This window comes from Rattus norvegicus, chromosome 10, assembly GCF_021556685.1.
Source record: "Rattus norvegicus strain SHRSP/BbbUtx chromosome 10, alternate assembly SHRSP_T2T, whole genome shotgun sequence".
Taxonomy (NCBI): domain Eukaryota; kingdom Metazoa; phylum Chordata; class Mammalia; order Rodentia; family Muridae; genus Rattus; species Rattus norvegicus.
In genome coordinates, this window is record NC_141543.1 from 19,612,469 (window position 1) to 19,634,866 (window position 22,398).

Sequence of the window (22,398 nt, forward strand, 5' to 3'; positions counted from 1 at the left end):
GCAGGAAAGGGCTTCCCCAAGGGCGTGCCTTTATCTGTGTCTCTTTCCCGTAGCTTATTTCCTCTGGTGCAGATACTCTCTACAGCATGGCCCGAGCCTTCCTGGTACTGTGCCCTGGGGCGAGGGTCCCCACTCTGTGCCCTTCTGAGTCCTGGTACCTGTCCCCACTGCTGTGTGTGGGGCTCTGGGCTCTGCGAGTGTGGGGTGCCCTGAGGTTAGGGGCTGTCCTCCTGCGTTGGCGGTACCATGCCTTGCGTGGGGAGCTTTACCGCCCAGCGTGGGAGCCCCAGGACTATGAGATGGTGGAGCTTTTCCTGCGTAGGCTTCGGCTCTGGATGGGCTTCAGCAAGGTCAAGGAGGTGGGTACGGCCCAGTGGGGGGGAGAGGGACACACCCTGGGTCTCGCGAGCCCAGGGTGCAGCCGGACTGACCGAGCCCCTGTGCCGCCCCCAGTTCCGCCACAAAGTCCGCTTTGAAGGAATGGATCCACTGCCTTCCCGCTCATCCAGGGGTTCCAAGTCATCCCCAGTTGTGCCTCCACCCAGCGCAGGTTCAGAAGCTTCACACCCTTCCACCTCATCCAGCCAGCCAGATGGGCTGAGTGCTGGCTTAGGCCGCTCAGCACTGAGGCTGGAACCAGAGCCCTCACGCCTACATGCTGTGTTTGAAAGCCTGCTTGTCCAATTTGACCGACTCAACCAGGCCACAGAGGATGTCTACCAGCTGGAGCAACAACTCCAGAGCCTTCGAGGCCATGGGCACAGCGGACCTCCTTCCTCGCCCTCCCCTGGTGGCTTCCCAGCCTCTCAGCCAGCTTTGCCCAGCCGCCTTGCTCGGGCCAGTCAGGGGCCAGATCAGACTACAGGCCCTAGCAGGGTGTCCCTGTGGCCTAATAACAAGGTCCACCCCAGCAGCACTTAGTCCCTAGGGGTCTTGCCATTCCTTTCCCTGGGAGTGCCTGGAGCTTACACTGGCCTCTCAGAGCCAGGGTGGACACCACTCAGTATTACCTTCTGCTGCCCTCTAGGTTGGGCTAGGCAGAGCAGCTGCACACCAGTTCTTCCGGGTACAGGTGTTGCTGCCTTCCTTACCTGCCCACCTATGGGGCTTCAGCACTTTAAAAAGGCTGTATGGCCAGCCAGGACCCAGGGTCCCCTCCGCACAGGAGGACACAGCAGTATTGGACCAAGTGAGTACCCAGCCTCCAAGATGCTAATTTATTTCCCCCGAGTCCTCAGGTTCAGCGGGCTGCGCCCAGCTCTACCCCTAGGCGGCCATCTCCTCTTGCTAAAATCTAAGCTCGAGGGAGGGCTAGGCTACACTTCTCCTTTATCCGTCCCCTAAGTTATTACCACCTCTCCTGTTTCCGCAGCATCCTTGCCCTCTAGTTCCCACCTGCTTCCTATGTCCACCATCAATAATTTATATGGGGTTAAAATGTATATATTTTTGTATGTCAGTATTTTCTACTTGGGCTGAAAATGGGTCCACTGTTACCCAGGGCAGGGGTGCGGGGAGCTGCAGCTATTACTGGATCCGAGTCTGGCCTTGGGCAGGCGCTGGACAGCAATTGGGGCCACCATGGCCTTGTTTCCCTCCCTTGTCTGGGGCCAGGCAGCACGCAGATCTGCTGGTCTCAGATCTGAGCAAGGGCAGGACTACTATGGGATGAAAGATGCCAAGAAGTTATTGGACAAGCCCACCAATGGGGCTGGCCCCATGGCGGGGGGAGGGGGGGAGAATGTATGCAATGGCACCTGCCTGCCTCTGTGGGCTCAGCTGCAGCTCTAGCCTTGATTCTGCTCCAGCCCCAAACAGACAAGACAAAGTCAAATAAAGAAGCTGTCTGACTGCTGTCTGTGCTGCTCTCTGAACTCCAAGGGCCAGATGGGCACGGGCAGTTTTATTTCATGTAAGAGTACAGTCAGGAGGTGTCATTCAGGGAAGGGCCAGGTGCATGGCCACGGGACTCCAGTTGTGGCTCTGGTGGCCTCACACAAACTCTGTGAAGTCATCCACAGAGGAAATGAGGCGTTTCCGCTGGCCTGTCTCGTAGGTGGGTGTAGCCTCCGTAGGGGCTTGAGCTGGGACTTTGGTATGGGCTGGAGGGTGCATCAGAGGCAAGCTTGGGTTTGAATAGTGCACTTCTTCACGGATCTAGAGAGAGAGAAAGCTTTGGCAGTGAGCCCAGAAGTTCTGTTCCAACAAGATTCAGACGTCACATCTCAGAAGCCCTGTCCTTCCTACCCGCTGACGGAGACGCTTAATGTGGCGGAGTCTTGCGATCCACTTGGAGGGATAGATGTCCGTGGGGTTGGATCGGCTGTGGTGTACCTGTGAGGCCATCTGGAGAGGACAGAGTATGGCCATAGTGAGCTCCACCGAGGAGCACCACACCACCATCTCCCCAGGCTGCAGCCACTACTCACATTTGCATGCAGGGCCATCTGTCGGGCCACAAAGGACAGGTTGCGGTCAGACACAATCTTGGCCACACTGGTGTCCACAAGGCCCTCCATGTCTGTGGAGACACACTGCTCATACCTGACTCAGGCCAAAACTGCCACCCTACCCAGCCTGGGCCTCACCTTTCCTGCACTGCAGGGTCAACAGGTTGCATTTATAGTCCAGCGGTGTGATGATCACATGGACGAAGTTGAACTGGCCCTGCCCAGACGAGAGGAAAATCCTCCTGGTATGAGCATGCGCTAAAGGCAGGCCCTCTGCTCTGCTGTGTCGAGGATTGTCACCTCAGCAAGGCAGCATTTGTCCACCTACCTTTGTCTCCATCTCTGGCTAAACAACCTACTCTCCATCTGGGCCCTAACAGATTTGTTTATGTTTAGCTTAAAACATACAACCTGTCTTACAGGCTGCCTGGCACCCCGAAGTACTCCCGACACACATACACAGACATAAGAGACAAAGCTGAGGCTATTCTCCTGGGATGACATTGCCCATGAGCCCCTGTACACTGGCTTCCCAAAGCCTTGCCTCACCTCCCCTAGCTGTGATACAGTGCAGACCCAACAAGGACCCTTAAAAGCCACTGTAAGCAGACTGCACACACTGTACACAGCCCAGGACATATTCACCTAGTTAGGCTTGAGGGCCACAGCTCATCCTATATATGAAGAAAGGTTTTGTGATCATGTCTCCTGTGTCTCTGATAGCCTGTCCCAGTACATGGGGCTCCCAGATCCTACCCTCTCCCAAGACAACACTCAAGGCCACTTCTAGATATACCAGCGAGCATTTTGTAGATGGCCTGGGCTGCTGATCAGCCTGGTGATGGGAGTGGCAGAGCTCAGCCATTGCCTTGGTACCCAGCACATGGAGATCTCACTCACCTTAATGGTGCCCAGCTTGAAGTCCTCACCAGAATCATTGTAGATGATAGAAACAAAGTCATTGCCCAGGTGCCGTTTCTTGTCACAACGGTGCTTGTCCACATCCTTGGTGGGCATCAGGGTAGCAATGTGGAAAACAGCTGTAGGGTGGGTGACACTGGACTGGGTGCCAGGACAGGATACCAAATGCTGGACTTAAGGGCCCAGGCTCAGATCCCTGTTCCCTCCAGATCTCCTGTTTCTTTCCCAGAGGGCAGGGCTTGGAAGCAGGCCTGCCTAGAGCAGTACACACCTTGCATGATGTCATCATGCCAGCAGTACGTGAACTGTCCATCCTCGCCACACACATCCAGTCCACCTAAGTACACCTTGTCTGGTTGGCAGTCCTTCAGCTCAATAAGCCGACCCAGGCCTGTCAGAAACTCTGTGTACCTATAAGAGCCATGCTCATTTGATAGGATGGCCAGCTCACTGCTGCTCTGTGGAAAAATCCAGGGCGTGAGAATGGCACCACTTTAACAGTCCTAAGCCTGGCAGGTTCGGCACTGATGGAAATCATCTCCCACTCGGCTACTCTCATGCTCACAGCTGTCCTGTCTTATACATGGGTGACCCCTGGCCTCCCTGCTTCTTTACCCTTACATTCAGCTAGCAACAACATACCCAGAACCCTAGCACTGCTCAGCAACCCTGCAACCAAACCCAAGCCTGTTCCTCTCACTTGGATAGTGATCACCTGATTCCATCAAGGCTCTACACAGCAGAGGGATATTTTTCAAAATGCTGGCACTAATGGTGGCTCAAAGTAGTCCAGGGTCCCCACCTCACTCAGAAGAAAAGTATAGCCCATGTTCATCTATTAGGCTGAGATTATCCATGATGGCCCTCTGTCTGCTGCCACTTAGCTATTCTCACTCAGTGGCCCATCCTAGGACCTCAGAGCCCTGCTATTGTGTGCATGCACCCTGCAGTCCTCACAGCTCTGCATACCAATACATTGGCCTGTCTGTCATCTCATGGCTGTGCTTCTGGCTCAGGGCTCAACAAGCTCCCAGTACTCCAGAGTATCAAAGAATCAGACTGAACTCTAAGGTGGGAGAGACCTACACCCACTGTTGAGACCCAGTAGTCCTATGCTGACTCCAGGGCCTTACCTGGCCTTCTCCCACATACAGGACAGCAATCTTGTGAGTGTCATAGGATGGGATCTGGTCAAGGAGCTGCACTGACCGTTCAAAGGACTGTAGACACACAGAACCTATGTGAGTTCAGGGCAGAGACTACCCTGCCACCAGCCGCCGCCAACCCAGATAGTCTACATAGTACCAGTCCTCAGGATGACTGTGTCTACCCAAGTAGAACACAGCCTACTGCCACGAGGGAATAGACCCTCTGTGACCCCACCCCTACTATGGCAGAAGGCAGGCTGGCCTACCTCGTTGGGCAACAGGATGGGCTTATTGGACTCATCACCAAAAAAGGGTGAATGGTAGAGCTGTAGGAACACAAAGCTGCAGGGAAAGCATTGGTCAGGGCAGGGCCAGGATGGAGGCCCCACCCACACCATGGCAGGACCTAAGTCAAGGACCCACCCTCCTCATGGCTCCCACCAGCCACAAGGAAGACACAAGGATCCGTGTCTGCCTGTTCTCCCAGGCAGTGTCTGGGAGCTCCAGCCAAAGAGAAAATGCATCCCCTGGAGATGGTAGCAACTTGGGGTTTGTGCCCACCTAGGGTTGATGCCTGGCACCTTTTCAGCACTGGAGGCCGCAGTTCTGCTCTTGAAGTTGTCCCTTTCTACCCTCTTTCCCCTTCGTGATGGAGCTGAATCAGAGATGGTATAGCCTCGGGGCCGGAGGCCACTAGGGGAGCGGGGAGAACTGGAAGGCAGGGGACCTTCAGGTGGGACTGTGATACGGCTCTCTTCACCCGGAGCTGACCAGGTAGCTGCTTCCCCATCCAGGATCCCCGACTGGGATCGGACCTTAGCCTCAGGACTCAGCCGTCCAATGTCAGTCTTGTCCCCTAGGTCTCCAAGGATGTCCTGTAAGGTCTGTAACTCAGGAGAAGAGCTAGACTTGCTCAAAGGCTGTGAGGGTTGGAAGGACAGGTCCACTGTAGGCCGAGCCCCCTCAGAGGAGATGGCCCGCTCAATGGGGATACCCCCTGCAGCCAGCTCCTCCAAGTGGGACTTTTCTTCCTGGCTAGATGCTGAGGAAGACTGCAAAGACAATTTGAAAGAAACACTGTTAGAAGGCACAAGCACAGGTTCCTCTGGGTCCCCCTCTAGTCCTCTGGCAGTGCCTGCCATCCCTTCTAACAAACTAAAAAAGGCCCACAATAAATGCCACTCAGATAGAGGGCGAGACCCCGATGGTGGGAACAGGAGCCAGGGTGGGGGTTGGGGGGTGCATGGGAAAAACTGGCCATTTCTTAGTCAGGAGGAGACCTATCCAGTTCACACAGAAAGTTAGTATAGTGCCAGGAGTCTGACAGACACTGCACCACTTGCCCCAGCTTTCCCAACAACTTCCTATGACACTCACCCTGCTGTAGGCGTCAGGCCGCTGGCAGTGCCTGTCTGTACCTAATGCTGCCTCAAAGTCCTCCAATTCGGGGGGCTCCACTGGCACATGAGCCTCTCCTGGACTTCCCTCCTCAAGAACCACGGCCGAGTCTGAGAGGACACAGACAGGGCTGCTTGCTGTGTGCTGGGCAGGGTTGGACGCTCATGTGACCTCAGAACACCAGCTTCTCCCTGCTGGAAGGGCAGCACCCTGCAGAGTTTTCCACCCTCTGCCTGTGGCTGCCACTGGAGCAGGCTAGAGATGGACTCTGAAGGCCCGGGGAGCTCTGGCTCTAACACCTGCAGCAGGCCAGTGTGCAGCAGCTCTACCCACCCCTGCATCACTAGCAAGGCAGGTAGGAGAGCGGGGCAAGAATCCCCACTCAAGGAGGACTAAAGTGTGAGAGGGGTACAGGGTCTGAAGCCAACTCTGAGACTAAGGAAAGAGGCCTTGTTTCTCCAGGGCTTTGGACCCGAGAAAGAAGCTGACAGGATGTCCCCATATGCAGACTCACAGCCTACCCTGAGGACAGAAGCTTCAAATCTGGTACCTAAGGGAAGGGATCAAGTCCCTGGCAACACAAGCCAGGACAGGGTGTGGGTAAGAAGCAATCAAGGGTCTGTGCAGCCTGACTGACACCCTCCCCTAGCTCCTGCCCACACTCCAGCAGCCATGTATACACTGCCCTTCCAGAACTGGCTCCTGTACACAGGAGAGTCTGCTGGGCAACTTTCCAGAGCCAGTGGCAAAGAGCTAGGGGCCTTGTCATCTAGGTCCTCGACCAGCTATGATGCAAGGAGACGCACAAAACAATCAGATCAGTAGCTAGCCAGGAAAAGGACTCACCAGAGCCCTAGGGCCAGGCAACCCCAACAGCTGCCACCCACAGGGAAAAGGAGACCTACCCAACCTGCCAGCCAGAGGCCACATACAGCTCAGAAGCAGAGCTCTGCTCAAAAGGACATGTGTCAAAGGGCTAAGCACAGGTGTCCTACACAAGATGTCCTCATGTCAGTCAGGACCCTGCTCCCCAAGGGTGATGAGAGGCTCAGTCAGCCATGGAAGGGTGACCAGATGAGGGACGAGGAGAACAGCGTCTATGAGGCAGAGTGGTGCTCTGCAGACCACATGGTTTCCTCACAGGGACGCACGCGCCAATACCTGCCCAGGAAACGCTCCTGTGCAGCTGTCCTTGGCAGCTGGGCTGGTACAGGGAGGAGAAAGAAGCCACTGCAAGGTAACCACGCGAGTAGCCTCGTCAGCGCAGAGACTGCACAAGGCCGAGCAGAGAGGATGGGCATAGCCCCGGGCCTGGAGAGGAGAGAGGGGAGGGCCAGCGGCGGCCAGGGCCGGCACACAGGGCTCCCAGCTCTCCAAACTGCATGCACAGCCTTTGGGAGGTCAGTGCTGGCCAGCTGCTGACGTATGAGTGTCCTCGGCCTCCAAGTACCATCTATGGCCACATGTGACCAAGGACCTAGCTGGGTAGGGTTGGCAGGCTGGGAGCACACAAGCAGGCAAGCTCAGGCATCCCACCCAGGCCCAAGCTGTGCTCGGCTGCCCACAGTGCCTCCTCACCAAGGCCAAGCCCATCATGGAGGTGCTTCAGAGAGCTCCACCCAGACACTGCCAACTTCAGCAGCATCCTGATGGTGCTAGGAAGTACCAGTCTCCAAGGAAGAGGGTTTCTTCAGCAGGCACGAGCCTGCTCCTAAACTTTAGGGACCAGAACACTAGTATCTCCCCCAAACACCCTGAAAACTACATGTGAGAGGCCACAGTGGAGGGAGTCATGCGCCATCAGACCAAGCATCTGCAGCTCAGCACTGCCCGCGATCTGCACTCACCTGTGTTAGAACGTGGGAGAGTAGGAGGCTTGGCTGTGCCAGCCGCTGGCACTGACAATGACTTGTATAGGGCCGTGTCCCGGTGCTCCTTGAAGCGCTCAGCAGCCATAAGGGCATTAGACAGCTCTTGCAGGGGCATGTTGTTGATGTCTGAGGAAAAGGGGCTGAGCGGGTTCTCCAAGCTCATCAGCCAGCTGGTGTTTCCTGGGGGTAGGGGGTACCTCAAAGCTTAGGCCACACTTCTCAGTCACACCCCGCTCCTAGCACTACCTCCTACAGCCTATACCCACTCCCGCCCTGTGTCACTCCAGATGAGCACTACACTGAGGGCGGGCAGGCCAGGCTCGGCTCAGACACATCAGGACAGGGGCCCCTGAGACAGCCTGGCAGCCAAGTTATAGCTTCTCCTTGTACCACATCCCCACAGCACCCACAACTGTTCCTGGGCTTAGAGTCTTCATTAAGCTCCTCCTGGTGGTGGGCATGCCCCTGCTGCAGGCTAAATTCATATGCTAAGCTCAGAGATGGCTGCAGAAAGTGACTGTGGAAATGGTAAAGAAGTTAACAAGGTCAAATGAGGTCACAAGGGTGGCCCCCTCTAACGACTGGTGTGCATGTGATAAAGGATCTGGGCTCAAGCATGAGGACAAAGAGAGAAGGAAGCCACTTGCAGTCTCAGGAGAGGGCACGGAGGGCACCAGCCCTGCCCACACCGAGTCTCATCTTCTGGTCTTCTACACGGGGAGACTAAACGTCTAAAGAGCCAGCTGCCTCAGCCACCATACACCTCTGACGGCCAGCTTCAGGGTCAATGTCTCAGGGCCCTTGTGCTCACTGCTCTGGGTCTGCAGCCTGAAGATGACCACTGCAACTCTCCAGACAGTCAGTACCTGTGGGCCTGCGGACCAGGATCTCTGCCCAGCCCTGGGTCAGCAAAGGCACATAGGCTGCCAGGTTCGCCTTCTCCGCTGCCGGAAGTTGGGCTCCTGCACAGGGCTTCTCAGGCCTTGCTGCTGGTGCTGCCTGTGCTCCCAGAGAAGCAGGGCCTCCTGGGGTGTAGGGAGCTGAAGTGTCCAGGACACCAACTCGAAGGCCGTGGCCCCCTAAAAACAAGGGAGTTTAGAACTGGTGACCACCACTTGCCCAGTGAACTCCAGTACAGAGCAGACCCTTGGACATAGAGTCCAGCCATCCTGGAAGCACCTGGCCCATGCCCAAGGAAAGGTAGAACAGGATAGCCCCAGTCCTGGGTTTCGACCCTTTAAGAGTGGTAGCCTCAGAGAGATGGCTCAGTGGTTAAGAGCACTGGATGCTCTTCCAGAGGACCCAGGTTCAATTCCCAGCATCCACAATTGTATGGAATTCCAGTTCCAGGAGATCTGACACCCTCACGCAGACACACATGTAGGCAGAACACCAATGCACATAAAATAAAAATAAGTCACTAAAAAGTTAAAAAAAAAAAGGGTTGGGGGTTTAGCTCAGCGGTAGAGCGCTTGCCTAACAAGCACAAGGCCCTGGGTTTGGCCCCCAGCTCCGGAAAAAAAAAAAAAGTTAAAAAAACAAAACAAAACAAAGCCCAGGCAGTATTGGCACATGTCTTTAATCCCAGCACTGGGGAGGCAAAGGCAGGTGGATCTTTGTGAGCTTGAGGCCAGTTTGAGGTTTACAGAGCGAATTCTAGGTCAGCCAGGGCTACATTGAGAAACCCTGTCTTGAAAAAAACAAGACAAACAAATAAATAAAAAAGAAAACAAAACAGGAAGAAAAAGGGAGAAAAAGGAGGAGTAGGAGGAGGAGGAAAAGGAAGAGTGGTGGCCTCCTGCGCCAACTGCGAAGGTCACTGATGCCCACCCACTGACCCACAACTTATCAATCATAACAGAGTGCTCGGGCCGAGCTGGCTTCTAGGCCCTTCAGCTGCAGGAGCCTGACTCCACTGATGAGCAGAGGTACCAGGCTTCTACACACAGACGTGACAAGTATGCCATCCAAGGACCACCCCCAAGTGGCCAGTCATCAAGCCAGCCAACAGTCCTTCTGCACATTGGGCCAAACTGAGAGGGAGCTGAGGGATAATGGATATGTGTCAGGAGATGGCTCAGGTAGAGTCTTACCTGACATGGAGCGGACTCGGTCCCGGGCCCCACGGGACACCTGCTGCCCAGCCTGGGACTCCAGTTTGGCCGGTGCTTCCTTTGTCTGCCTCACATGTGTGCCAGGATCAGAGCTAAGGACAGAAGTGCCATACAGAGTCAACCACGGTCCCCCGGGGTTTCTAGGAGCACAGTATACACAGAAGGGAGGGACGGTCACCTTGATGCTGAGCCACCCTGCAGATCCCCGGAGTCCAGGCCCAGCAACGACCGCGTACCAGTTCCCACACTCGTTGTCACAGTGACCAGCTTATTTCCAACCAGCCACGTTTTGGTCCTGCCCCCTGCCAGGAGGAATTCTCCCACAGGGGACCTAAAAGAGTAAAAATGTCTACCTCCTGCTTGTATGTGCAGGGTCAAAGGGAGCTCCAGAGTGAATCTCAGCTCCTGAAGACCAGCAGGACCTCAGGAGCCCAGAGCTGTAGATAGCTACCCCTCCCACCCACAGTGCCCCAATCCTGTAGGTCCTCATACCTCTTGGGAACCGCAGTGAAGTTGGAGAACACATATCGGGCCATCATGTCCAGACATGTTTCTGTGAGTTCCAAGTGGAGATTCTTCAGGTTGTCATCAGCCTGGGCCATAGAGTTCTCATCCGCAGACCCCAAGCTGGCACTGGTAAGAGATGTCTGTATTCTGCTAGAGGGAGAAACCATACCAGGGTTAGAGGTCAGGGCTGAGGGAAGGACCATGCTGAGTCACCTACCACCAGGAGCCAAAGCTCAATGCATGCACGGCCAAGATGGCCTTGCTCAGAAAGCCCACCAGAGCCAGGGCACAGTGGCTAGTGGAGCTACAACCTCACAAGCCCTGTGGACCGCGTCGTCCCAGAGAGGAAGGGAGGCAGAGCCTCACAGCAAAGCCCCTCTGTTTGGAGCACAGCTGAGAGAATGGTGAGACAGAACTTCCCTCTCCCCGAAGCACATAAGAGTTAGCCATGGCTGCAGCCCACAGCTTAGTCATGCAGACTTCAGAGACCAAGGGAAGACAGCAAGATTGCATTCTGCCCACCGGGCCACCTCCTGTCACAGACGGGGAGTGGCTGAGCTTTACGGGCTAAGTGAACTGGGGTGACTGGCCAAGTTTCACTCATGCCCCAGAACCAGAGGCAGGTCTTTGTAAGTTTGATTTTGACGGAAATGTCGTATCTCTTTAGTCACATTTGGGTTATAAGGAGTCTGCCAGAAAGAAAGAGTTAATGGGGGATACTACTGAGCACCTCACTCTCCCAGCTTTCAGAAGCCACACTGAGGTGAGAACCCAAGGCAGTCACTAGCGAGGAGCTAGATCTCAGGGTGACTGAGGCCACACCCACGAAGGGCTAGAAGGTGAGGGAAAGACACCCTATCGCTTGTGCAGACACAACTCCCACAAAGATGCTAGCACCTACCTCTGGGGCCCAGCATCTCCCCCACCCCTCCAGGCTGGCCTCCACCCCAGATCACTGGACAAAAGCCTCCAGTTCCTCTGAGAATGAAGCCCAAGAAGAAAATCTGTTCTACAGAATGTGGTGCCGAACTTAGGGCAGTGGCGTCTGCCACCTGAGCAACTTGGATTTGCAAAGCTCGCGCTGGTCTTGCTCCCTGGTGCCAATCCCAGGGGGCTGACACTCACTCGCAATCTTCTCAGAGCAGCTACTCTAGCTCTAGTCAGGGCTTGGGGGATGATCTCTGCGGGGGCTGTGCAGCCAACTATGCTCGTACAGGGCTTGGACAGAATGCAACCTTCCCACCCTTTGCCACCAGGCTCTGCTAGGCTGGGGCCAGGCTGTCCTCCAGCTCTTGTCAGGGAGAGCTGCCGGCAGGCGAGAAGGTCATGCATGCAGCCCCATGCACCACCACCCGGGTGCTCACGGGGCCAAGCTCCAGGTCCGTGCCCCCCACCCGACACAGCCCCACTACCTGCGGACCACATGTTCAGATACACTGATGCTGCGGCACCGGAAGGCCTCGGCTGCACAGCTCTCTTTGAATTCTTTCACAGGTGGAGAGTTATTCAGGCCTTGTTTGGGGGCTCTGGCTATCCTCAAACTACCAGGCGAGGAAGGAAGCCCCAAGCCCCAGAGAGCCCAGCTCCCAGGAATGGGAGAACAAGCCATTGGAGGGGTGAGGAGGAAAGGTCCCAGGCCACAGGGTCAAGATGGAGAGGTCCCGCGGGTGAGATGAACAACAGAACCATGCCAAAGGACAGTGAGCAGGGGAAGAAACAGAAAACAAAAATGCATAAAAATACAGCTTGTAAATGTGACTAAGAAAAACGTAAGGTCTCACGCATGACACCAAAACAAAGGACAGTAGTGCAAATTAAATGTGTGGCTCGCCCGCACGGCAGATTCCAGGCAGACCAATACCCCTGCTCACCCCAGAGAGGCCTTGAGGCCAGGCCCCAACTCCCGGTGGAAAAGGCTATTTCTCAGCACAAGCCCCTGAGGGGCCGAGAGCCCCTGAGAGGAAGAGGCTCTGGCCAAGGACAGTCAAATGACATTCTTCAGCCCCACTGGAGGGCGGGCTCCGCTGGAAAGTGCCGTGCCCAACCCAAGGAGAGCTGAGGCAGCCCGCAGGCAGCGGGCAGGCAGGGTGGCAGGGCAATGAGGTGCAAACGGACAATGAGACCAGCACAGCTCTGCTCTCAGGTTTGGCACAAGCGGCTGTGATGGTGAACAGCGTGACCCTGATAAGCAAGCTCTGGAGGGAGAGGGGAGGCTCTGGCTGAAGGCTGGGCTAACCAGAGACCATGGGACCAAGGAGGTGTCTCTGGGCTCTCCCTGGCCAGGCCCAAGTCACAGCTGCCATCTTTTACTCATGTTCCATCGCAGTGAGGCCCAGCCCTGTACGTGGTCCTGGCCCAGAGAGACCAAGATGCTGGCGCAGGCTCCACAGGGCTGGAAGCCAGCCTAGCAAATGGGAGGTACCAGCAGCCTTTGCAGGTCGTGCCCAAGGGCATCTTAGCCTCAGGTCACCACATACAATGACACCCCTTCACTCGTGGTCACTAATCACGTCCCACCCAGAGTCCCACCCCCTTGACACCAGGCATACCCCAGCAGACCGCGAACCTTTTGGGTCTCTCATTAAGACTGGTGCTCCGTGCTCTGAAACTGTCCTTCTCAGGGGTATCATCAAAGGACAGGAGGACATTGGAACGCAGACCCTGGAGTAGGAGCAGAGACAAAAGCCGTGGCGGGGAGCATGGGAGACCCAATCTGCAGTTCTCTTCCCATGCCTACTTCAGGTTGAGCCCAATAAACCAGCTCAACACAGCCAGATCCTAATCGTCGGAGCCCCAAACGTTTTCCACTCCATCCATGGCCCTGTCCATTACCTATGTCCACTACACCCATGGCCCCTGGACGAACCTTAGTGATATAAGGGACAAAATCCTTCCGAAAGGGCAGTCGGCACCTAATGAACCACATGGCTATGACGTGATGGGCCAGACACACAATGTACTGGTTGAACCTAGTGGAAGAAGAGACAGAAGCTCGGGTCTCCCTCTTGGCATCAGGGGAAACCATCACGAAGCTCGAGAAACTCTTAAGCTTGGAGCCCGCTCTACTCCAAGAGGCTGGGACTGGGCCGTGGCTTTGGGGAACGCAGGGCAACAGACTTACTTGGAGGGGTTGGTGTAGGGCAAGGAGATGGCAAACACACTTGCATACTGCTCTGCGGCGAAGTTCCTGTAGAGGTGAGGCAGCCTGGCCAAGGCTGTGACACAAGGACAGCCATTAGGGGCCCAGGTCACAGCTGCAGACTGGCATCAGCACCCTGTGCTTCCAAAAGTTGGAGCAGCTACCCACATCCCAGGGGCAAGCGACCTGTGGTTCCTAACCAGACCTAGCCTATGGCCTGCAGCTGTATGATCCAGGAGCTGCAAACATTTTGAGACTCTTTACAGGGGAGTAAGTAAAACAAAGTTTACATGGCCCACAGAGTATCAACTTTGCGCTCTGGCCATTCCCACCAAGTGCTGGCCCAGCTGTCTAGTATCTCAAGACCCAAGGGGTACTGCTCCAGACACACAAGGCGGTGGGCGGGCAGGGAGACCAGCACAATGCCCTGAACTTCTGTAAGTTCTGACAAGGAAGGGACCAAGCAAGTAAAATTGGCAAAGTCTATGTGTTCTAAGAGTAGAAAGAAGACTTAAAAAGAGCCAGGCTAGGCATGGGCAGAGGCAGAGGCAGAGGGTGGCAGGCAGGCTCGTGAGCAGGAAGAAGAGGAATGGACTATTCTAGACCAGATACCAAAGGTGTCAGGAGAGGCAAGGCACCAAGGCAGCAGAGGCACCAAGGCAGCCCCAGGGAGGCTAAACTGTGTGCAGTCATGGGGGCTGCTCAGAAGTGCAGGCTTACAAAGGTCTGCCCACAGACACACACGTCCAGGTTCTGTAAGCAGAACCACACATACTCACTAGACAGGAACTCCAGGAGGGGGATGGCCATGCTAGCTGTAGCAGAGATGTGTGTCAGCTTCACCACCAGGACAGGGAGCGCCTTGATGATGATGTCGGGCATCTCCACACTGCAGATGGCCAAGGCTACCACACACTGGCTGGCACAGCGGTAGATAAGGCCTTGTTCTAGGCAGTAAACCATCTCACGCTAAGGGAGGCAAGATACAAGATACAGTGGTCTGCCTGCCATCAGCTGGCAAGGTCCCCTGACCCCTGCCCAGGAGGGTCCAGCTGCCCTGGTAAACCAGGTACTTTCCCAGGCCTTATTTCCTTCTTTTGCCTGCTTTAAGATGATTCTTGAAGGAGAGTGGGATCAAGTAATGGAAATGACCCTCACTGCCTAAGCGAGCCCAGCTTCACAGATGAAGCCTCACCCTACGGCCAATATGATGAAACTAGATGTCCTGGGCTCAGAGCCCCATCACTCTGGGCCTTCCAAACAAGTGGCCCTCGGGGGAGGCACCAGCTGATGTAGCAAGTCCCTCCTGGGTAGTATCCTCTATGAAGAGAACAATAAAGTGACATTTCAGGGCACAGCCTGGGGCTCACTGCCCCAGAACATGTTTGCTTTCCTGAAGTCAACCTCAGAAACACCTGAGTCAGAGAGCCTTGTGAGCTGGCTTAGGAGGCACACTGCCAGCGGGGACTGTGGAGCACTGCAGTGTGCAGTGGCATTCCGTTCAGGCTGGGCCTGTGCATGGAGCCACAGCATCAGTGCCCAACTGTGCTGCAGCCAGGAAGGAGCCTGGCCTCAGGGAGAGACAGGCCTGAGTGAGCTCCAGGCTCTCCTGGCTGCTCAGCAGGCTCCTGACCTCAGCAAAAGCTCCATTTGTCATGGAGACAGAATCTAGGGGACACAGGGAGGACGGTAGAGAACAGCATAGGGTAGGAAGTGAGCACTGTGTGACTCTGATAAAGGAAGTGACAGCCAGGGGTCCTGACCAACCACCATACTTCTTAAAGCTGGTCTGGTCACCGGTCCCCAAACCTAACAGAAAAAGTTCAAGTAGTGCCTCTCAAAGGGGAGGTCCTGCTGAGGAGAGAACAGTGCACACGGCCAAAGGTCCTTACCAGAGCCCAGAGCCTGCAGAGAACTGACTTCCGTAGAGCCTAGGTCTCAGTTACCTGCACTTCCTCGCCGGCTGGCAGGCAGCGGCCCACAGCATGGGACAGAGCCAACTGACTTCACTCTCGCCCAGCAGCCAAGCAAGCCCATCCAGTGTCCCTTGGTCCCACTGTCCCTCTGCCCCTCTCTCACCTGTCTAGTCTTATCCAAATAGTTGTGGTAAGATATTAACGCTGTCAGTACAGGGACCACAGCCAAGTGCAAGTCAGTTCTGGAGAAGCCTTCTGGGGTGCCTCGGAGCCGCTCAAGGGTCTTCGGGGCTGAAAGCTAACATATAAGACACAGCCCTGAGACGTCTGCTCCCCATGATTCCTCAGGAGGCCAGGGTGTGCTAGGGAAGCCCGGGAGCCTTCGGGGCAGAGGTCTTTGTGAGAGAACCCTCAACTTGTAACACTGTAGCAGAAGTACAATACCACCATCACCCTGCTCTAGTCTAGTCTGGGGGATGATACTCAGACCACTGTGGGGTCTGAAAGTGGCCCCCATAGACTCTTAGACAGTGGCACTACTGGAGGTGTGGCCTTGTTAGCATAGGTGGGGCCTTATCAGAGGAAGTGTGTCACTGGGGGGTGAGTCCAGTGGCTCCCTTGTCTCTCCCTGCTGCCTGCAGATCCAGATGTGGAACTCTTAGCTACCTGTCCAGCACCATGTCTGCCTGGTGCCTCCCACCATGACAATAATGGACTAAACCTCTGAACTGTAAGCCAGCCCCAAAGAAATGCTTTCCTTCATAAGAGTTGCCATGGTTATTGTGTCTCTTCACAGCAATGGAGACCTAAGACAATGTCCTTGACTAGGGACCTCCAATGCTCCTATCTGGGATGGGACAGGATGGGGTCCCTAGGGCATTTTTGGCAGTATACCCCCTGGCCTCTGTTAGCCCCAGGAGCATGGTCTGGTGTCAAGGTTTATTCTGAAAGACACAGGATCCCAGCTAGATAGTGTAAGTGTCTGTGAGGAACATCCAATTTGGAGCAGAAAGCCTACTGCAAAAGTCCACCATAAACCACAGAAGGGGAGCTGGCCCAGGGGCTGTGGGGCGTTACCATGGAGCAGAGAGCAGAAGACAGCTGGTCAACACTGCAGGGGGAGGTGAAAATGAGGACTTTGTAGCGCAGCGACTCAGGGAGTTTGCTGAGCACCAGCTTCAGCACCTTCCAGTCGGTCTCCTAGAAGAAGGATTTGACGATGGAGGCGGGGCTCTCAGACCTGGGTAACAGAGGCTCCATCCAGAGCTGAAGCTGTGCGCTGCTACACGGCTACGAGGCTTGGATTGCTGCTCCTTTACCATGGGGTATTTACGGAGCCTTGACCTCTGTCCCTTTATGGAGCCTTGACCTCTGTCCCTCAATTACATTAGTAGCCACTGCTCAAAGACAGCAATAGACATTAATAGACAGTGGTGGCCATCCAGAGGCCAGACTGAGGGGAGACCCAGCAGAGAGTCAATGGCTCCTCTGTCTTCTTAGAGCAACTTTCAACTTCCCCAGACTGACTCTGCCATCCCTCACTGCCCAGTGAGGGCCCAGTGACCGCCTGCCTTGGCACGGGGGTTCCCAACCCCTCAAACAACTTCTATACTAGCTAAACTTCTACAACAATGGCACTGTGGCAGAAATGCTAAATTACGGCTGAGAGTGCAAGGGGGCACACGACAATCCATACGCCAAGATCTCCCTCCGACACAGAGCCAGTGTCAGCCAAAAGCCACAGCCACTGAGAAGACATGAGTCATGGATCTGACTTCTGCCTGCTTATATCTCTGTCAGGGATGGTCCTCTCCCAGAGCTAAACCACAAGCAGTCCTGAAAACCATCAACCCTCTGTGACAGAAGGCCTAGAGACTTCTAGGAAATAGTCTGCCAGCCCCGGCATCTCCAGGGAAGGCCTCTGGGCCTTCCACTCCCTCCAGCGCCCTCCACTGTCTCACTGCCCTGGTCTCTTGCCTGGCATCTTTAGCACCTCCCATGGCACAAAACCATACTGCCCACTTCTAGGCTTTCCTGTCTCTGAACCTTCCCTATTTTGGGGGCCTGAATTCAGGTTTACCTGGTAGATGCCCCTAAGACAGGAGTACCCACCTGTGCCCTCCCCATGGGGTACATGCTGACTCAGGGCTACTGTTATCTGACTACATAGCTAAGTCCTGTGTAAAACTTCACTCATACAAGGGTAAAAAACTAGGTTTCAAGAATTTGATACACGTAGGGTAGGGACAGCTCAGCCCGCCCTAACAGAACCTAAGCGGAGCGGGCCCACCTCACCTGCTTCAAACACTGCAGCAGGACACGGAAAAGCAGGGAGTAGGGCAGGTGGCCGAGCCTCACAGCAGGGCCCGTTGGCACAGGGCTGGGGGGCCCAGTTGGCGGTGAAAGGGGTCCGCTGGCTTTCTTCTCTGAGGCCCTGTCCAGTTCCCTGTGGAGGCGGATGCAACAAACAAGTGAGGCAGCCCGGGAAGTCTACGCCAAGCCTAGAGGCCAATGTACAAATTAAAATGGCTCCCTCCTGGCCCCAGCCTCCGCTGCCATCCCCTCTGGACAGTTCCTCTCACATCAAACAACCCTGAGTGGGGCAGACAACACCCAGCTTCATCTATTGAACCGTCCACCCTGGAGCACGAGGGAGGCCCTGCCACACATACGCGCAGTCACAGAGGCAGTAAGGGCTGAATCGCACGACCCCATCCTTGTTGGGCAGGCCCAGTCGATGCAGCGAGTCAGCCCGCAGTAGCAGCAGGAAGTCAAAGGCCTGCCGGGGAGCAAAACAGCCAGTCAGGCCAGGCGCCTGGCTCCAGGGCAGGTGGAGAAATCCTAATCACTTAGCACCTTAAAGACCTCAACGTCTAAGCTGCCATCCTACACAGGAGGAGACTTTCCCCAGTAGCTATCTGGTTCCCAGGTAGCAATACACAGCCACCAACATCGAACAGCAAAATATTCTCAGAGCCCCATGGCTTCCCTACAGTGATCCGTAAAGGACAGGTTATCCACTGAGCCTGACAGTTGTCAGGGCTTCCTTCTTAATGACCTCTACTTGCAGAGGTATCAGGGTGACCAATGTCAGCCACTGTCCAGCCACACCCTCCCCTCTCCCTACTAGCTACATCCAAGGGAGCCCATGCTACAGGTTATTGGGAGACTCCTCAGGACCAGGAGCTCTGGAACTATATGCCACGCCTAGAGGCCAATGTGCCCCTACCTTGGATAACTGTGTGACTTCAGAGTAATGAGCCACAGAGGGACAAGGAGTCTAAGCCAAGGAAAGGCAGAAGGTTCTTGGCAAACAGGCACAGCAGACGTGGAGGAGGACCGTGTGCTGCACAGGACCCATCCTAGACCACCCGCTGCCTCTCTAGGCTGCTGTACACCCATCGAGCACAGGGCAGCATGCTGGGCCTCGGAAGGGGTCACCCGCTGGGCGGGTGTCTCACCTGCAGCCGGATGCTGCTAGCAATGGGCAAGGAGTAGCCATGCTTGTAATGGAGCTGGATGTGGCTAATGAGTGTCTCATACACTCGTGTGGCATGGCTGGCGGGCAAGGTATACAGCTTGGTCTGCAGAGAAAGAGTGCATTGATTCTATGACAGCAGCCAGGGAAATGCCACCTGACCAGGGAAGGGGAAACGGCATCACGCCGCCACAGACTATCCAGCAGCAGCGGCCATATTTCCCTCTATACCCTTTGGTCAAGGAGCCGTTTCACTATATGGCCATCAGCAGGGCATCAGTAACACACCCAGCAAGCCTCTCTAGGCTGCTGTACACCCATCTTCACGTGCCATAGAGGGGTTTGCTGTCCTCCAAGACTAAGGAGGTCAACAGCCTGGTGGGTCCAATGCGCTGCATCATCCCCTTGAAGGGTGAATGGGAGCACCCCTCTCCTGGCCCCATTCCATCCCAACGAGGCTCCAGCCCTCCCTGGCAGGTGACAGGCAAACCCAGGAGAAATGACCCATGGTGCCAGAAGAGCTGTCATGGTCCTGAGCCTTGGAACCGAGCAGTGGGCATTGATAAACTCATTTCTACAGGTTTTGGGTTTTGGTTGTTTTGTTTTCTCTGTATTCTCTGGCCTTGAACTCAGGAAGATCTACCTGCCTCTTCCTCCAGAGTGCTGGGATTAAAGGTGTGCACCACCACCTCTCTACTAAAGACCACTGAGCTAACTAATCTCCCCAGTCTCAGGACGCACCACCCAAAGTCCTGTCCTGGATGATGTGAGGTGACGATTTTAACACAAACCACACCCATGACGGACAATTTGGGAAAGGACATATGGGGCCTCAGACAGCTATAATGGCAGAGAATCTAACCCTTCTGTGGGGGTGAAGCAGGAAGAGCCATGCCACTTCCATTCTGAGGAAATGACCAGGTCACGACTGCCTCCAATGCAACACAGCTCAGCCTACAGTTAGACTTCTAAGGTAGGACAAGAAACACCCTAAGAAATTCTCCCACTCTACCCAGCCCATGTGGCACATCGTAACCACTCCTTTCTAACAGAGCAGGGAGGCAAAGGGCTTTGAGCTCCTTTGGACGAAAGCCCAAGAAGATCCCAGGAACTACAGAGCCATCCTTATGCCACTAACAATTCACATGCCAGCTGGGTATGGTGGCCGATGACCTTAACCTTGTAAGATAGAAGCTGTAGGATCTCCAGCCTGAACTGCAACAAGACCGTGTTTGAGGTACAAGACTATAATCCCAACACTGGAGGAAGCAGAAGCTAGAAGATTTCTGTGAGTTGGAGGTCAGCTTGGTCTACAGAGTGAGTTCTAGGACTAGAGAGGCATAGAGACCCTGTCACTCAAAAACAGCTGTAGAGTGGGCTTCGTAGCTAAAGGCATGGCTGCCAAGCCTACGACCTGAGTTTAATTCCTGGAATCCACAGAACGAAAGGAGAACATCAGCTTCCATAAGTTGTCTGTCCTCCAACACTCACATAAATGGCACATAAGGGCATGTGTGAACACACACATGAAATTTTTCTAAACTAAAAAGCCAAAACATTGTGTCAACACAGTGGCCCACACTAGTAATGCCAGGCCACAGTGAGATCCTGTATCAACACATACAAAAGAAAAGAAACATATCTGCATCTTAGGAGGTAGGCATCACAGTGTGTATCAAGTGGAGGAGGAAGATCATAAATTCAAAACCAGCCTTGGCAAGATAATGAGAGTTTCTTTCAACAAGGGGAATGACAAAACCTAGACGTGATCTGACTATGGAGAACTACATATACCCCAGTGGAGAAGCCAGAGCGCACATGAGGCTGGCGACTATGGGAGATGGCGCAGCCTGAGAACGCAGCAGCCCAGCAAGCCAACTGTAGCACTGCAGACCTATAAAGCAGCACTTGGGAAACGGAAGCCAGAGCACCGAGAGTTCAGAGCCAGCCCAGCCTGTGCAGGTCCTACCTTCAAAAAGGGGGCCGGACGTGAAGTAGCAAAGGACTTCTTACATAAGTGTAAGGACCAGCACTGGATCCCCAGAACCCACACACAGCAGGACATGACAGCACCTAGTGACACCCCCATGGGGAGATTGGAGGCAGAGACAGGAGACTGACTCCTTGTAAGCTCCTAGGCCTGCTAGCCTGGAGTAGTCAGTAGTAAACAAGAGTCTCTCTCAGCTAATGGACAATGAGGACTGACACCCTAAGGTGCCTGTTTCCTAACTGCCAAGTGCACACTGTGGCAAGAGTGTGTCTATACACACACACACACACACACACACACACACACACGCACGCACGCACGCACGCACACGCATGGACACACACATGAACACACTTTAAAAAACCTCACAAACTGTGACAGCTGCTCGGGTGTTAAACACAGACCTAGCATATCACTCAGCAATTCCTCCTGGGTACAAACACTGCAAAAGGAAAAGATACACAACACCACACGACGCAGCAGAGGCACCAACAGACTACAGAATGTGGGCCATGCATGCAACGGAACGTTCTGAGAACCAGTGAAGCGCTGACACGTGCCCCAACGTGGATGTTTGGTGAGAGCCAACCACAGAGCCCACGTGTGAGTCCGTGTATGTGGAACATCTACAACAAGATAACGTCTCCACAGAGGCAAACAGATCAGGAGCGCTGGGGCCGTGGTAAGGTAACGGAGCAGCGGTCAACAGGTCCAGGCCAGCTGACTGGAACTGGACATGGTCATGCGGTCATTCAGCCCTATAATCCCAGCTCTCAGAGACTGAGGGAGGAAGACTGCCTGAAGTTCAAGGCCAGCCTGGGCTCCACAGTGAGACCCTCTCTCAAGAGTGCAAAACAAAAACAACCAAGTAAATGGATGGATGGATGGGGGGATAGCTGCACAGCCTTGTGGACATATTGATAATCAATGAGCTATTTGCTGTCATGAGGGCACTGTGTGTTATGTAACATAATATCCCAATAAAGCTCTCCCAGAAGTAAGTAGCCACAGGGCAAGAGCAGCTTCTGCATGGAGCAGCTACAGGGACAAGTACTGGTGGCAGCAGAGGAGCTCTGGGCAGCACAGACTGGATAACTTGGATAACCGGAGAGCAGAGAAGGCTCACCTGCTGCCGCAGGCTGCAGGCCTCTCACGCTTGCTTAGTTCACACTGCCACTCGGTTACCACTCGACCCCTGTAAACCTGTCAGAGCTGGGTTTTCCAGGAGATAGATCTCTTTAGAGAAGCTTCCAGCAAGACTGAACAAAAATTAGTCTTCTCACCCTCGCAGAGCACCCACCTGAAGGATGACCAGGAGCCCGAGGACTGCCGTCTTCACATCCTCCAGGGAGGCCGAGTACACAGCCAGATCCCTTTCCTCCAGCTCCAGGGGTGGAGAAAGGGAGCGAGCCATCACCTTCCAAGAGGCCAGCATGTAAGTTCCAGCTCAAGAACCTCAGGCAGTT

The 22,398-nt window shown here is 54.8% G+C and overlaps 2 protein-coding genes across 56 annotated transcripts in view; one reads left to right on the forward strand and one right to left on the reverse strand.

Moving 5' to 3' along the window:
* Pkd1 (polycystin 1, transient receptor potential channel interacting) overlaps positions 1 to 1,855 on the forward strand; it is a 48,320-nt gene extending 46,465 nt beyond the window's left edge. For 5 of the 6 annotated variants that reach the window (XM_087569781.1, XM_087569782.1, XM_087569783.1 and 2 more), the window contains 2 exons: positions 54 to 359; positions 454 to 1,854. In XM_087569781.1, coding sequence (XP_087425907.1) covers positions 54 to 359; positions 454 to 921 — 774 coding nt within the window. In that variant the 3' untranslated portion in view covers positions 922 to 1,854. 6 annotated transcript variants of the gene reach the window in all.
* Tsc2 (TSC complex subunit 2) overlaps positions 1,844 to 22,398 on the reverse strand; it is a 34,582-nt gene continuing 14,027 nt past the window's right edge. For 6 of the 50 annotated variants that reach the window (XM_087569836.1, XM_087569833.1, XM_087569835.1 and 3 more), the window contains exons 16-41: positions 22,233 to 22,349; positions 18,926 to 19,048; positions 18,137 to 18,243; positions 17,760 to 17,910; positions 16,542 to 16,664; positions 15,628 to 15,762; positions 14,328 to 14,517; positions 13,531 to 13,624; positions 13,276 to 13,378; positions 12,976 to 13,070; positions 10,395 to 10,559; positions 10,081 to 10,233; positions 9,882 to 9,994; positions 8,655 to 8,867; positions 7,765 to 7,968; positions 7,079 to 7,147; positions 5,897 to 6,027; positions 5,081 to 5,571; positions 4,786 to 4,861; positions 4,505 to 4,591; positions 3,643 to 3,829; positions 3,351 to 3,490; positions 2,589 to 2,667; positions 2,430 to 2,521; positions 2,248 to 2,346; positions 1,852 to 2,157 (exon numbers count right to left, since the gene is read on the reverse strand). In XM_087569836.1, coding sequence (XP_087425962.1) covers positions 1,993 to 2,157; positions 2,248 to 2,346; positions 2,430 to 2,521; positions 2,589 to 2,667; positions 3,351 to 3,490; positions 3,643 to 3,829; positions 4,505 to 4,591; positions 4,786 to 4,861; positions 5,081 to 5,571; positions 5,897 to 6,027; positions 7,079 to 7,147; positions 7,765 to 7,968; positions 8,655 to 8,867; positions 9,882 to 9,994; positions 10,081 to 10,233; positions 10,395 to 10,559; positions 12,976 to 13,070; positions 13,276 to 13,378; positions 13,531 to 13,624; positions 14,328 to 14,517; positions 15,628 to 15,762; positions 16,542 to 16,664; positions 17,760 to 17,910; positions 18,137 to 18,243; positions 18,926 to 19,048; positions 22,233 to 22,349 — 3,702 coding nt within the window. In that variant the 3' untranslated portion in view covers positions 1,852 to 1,992. 50 annotated transcript variants of the gene reach the window in all.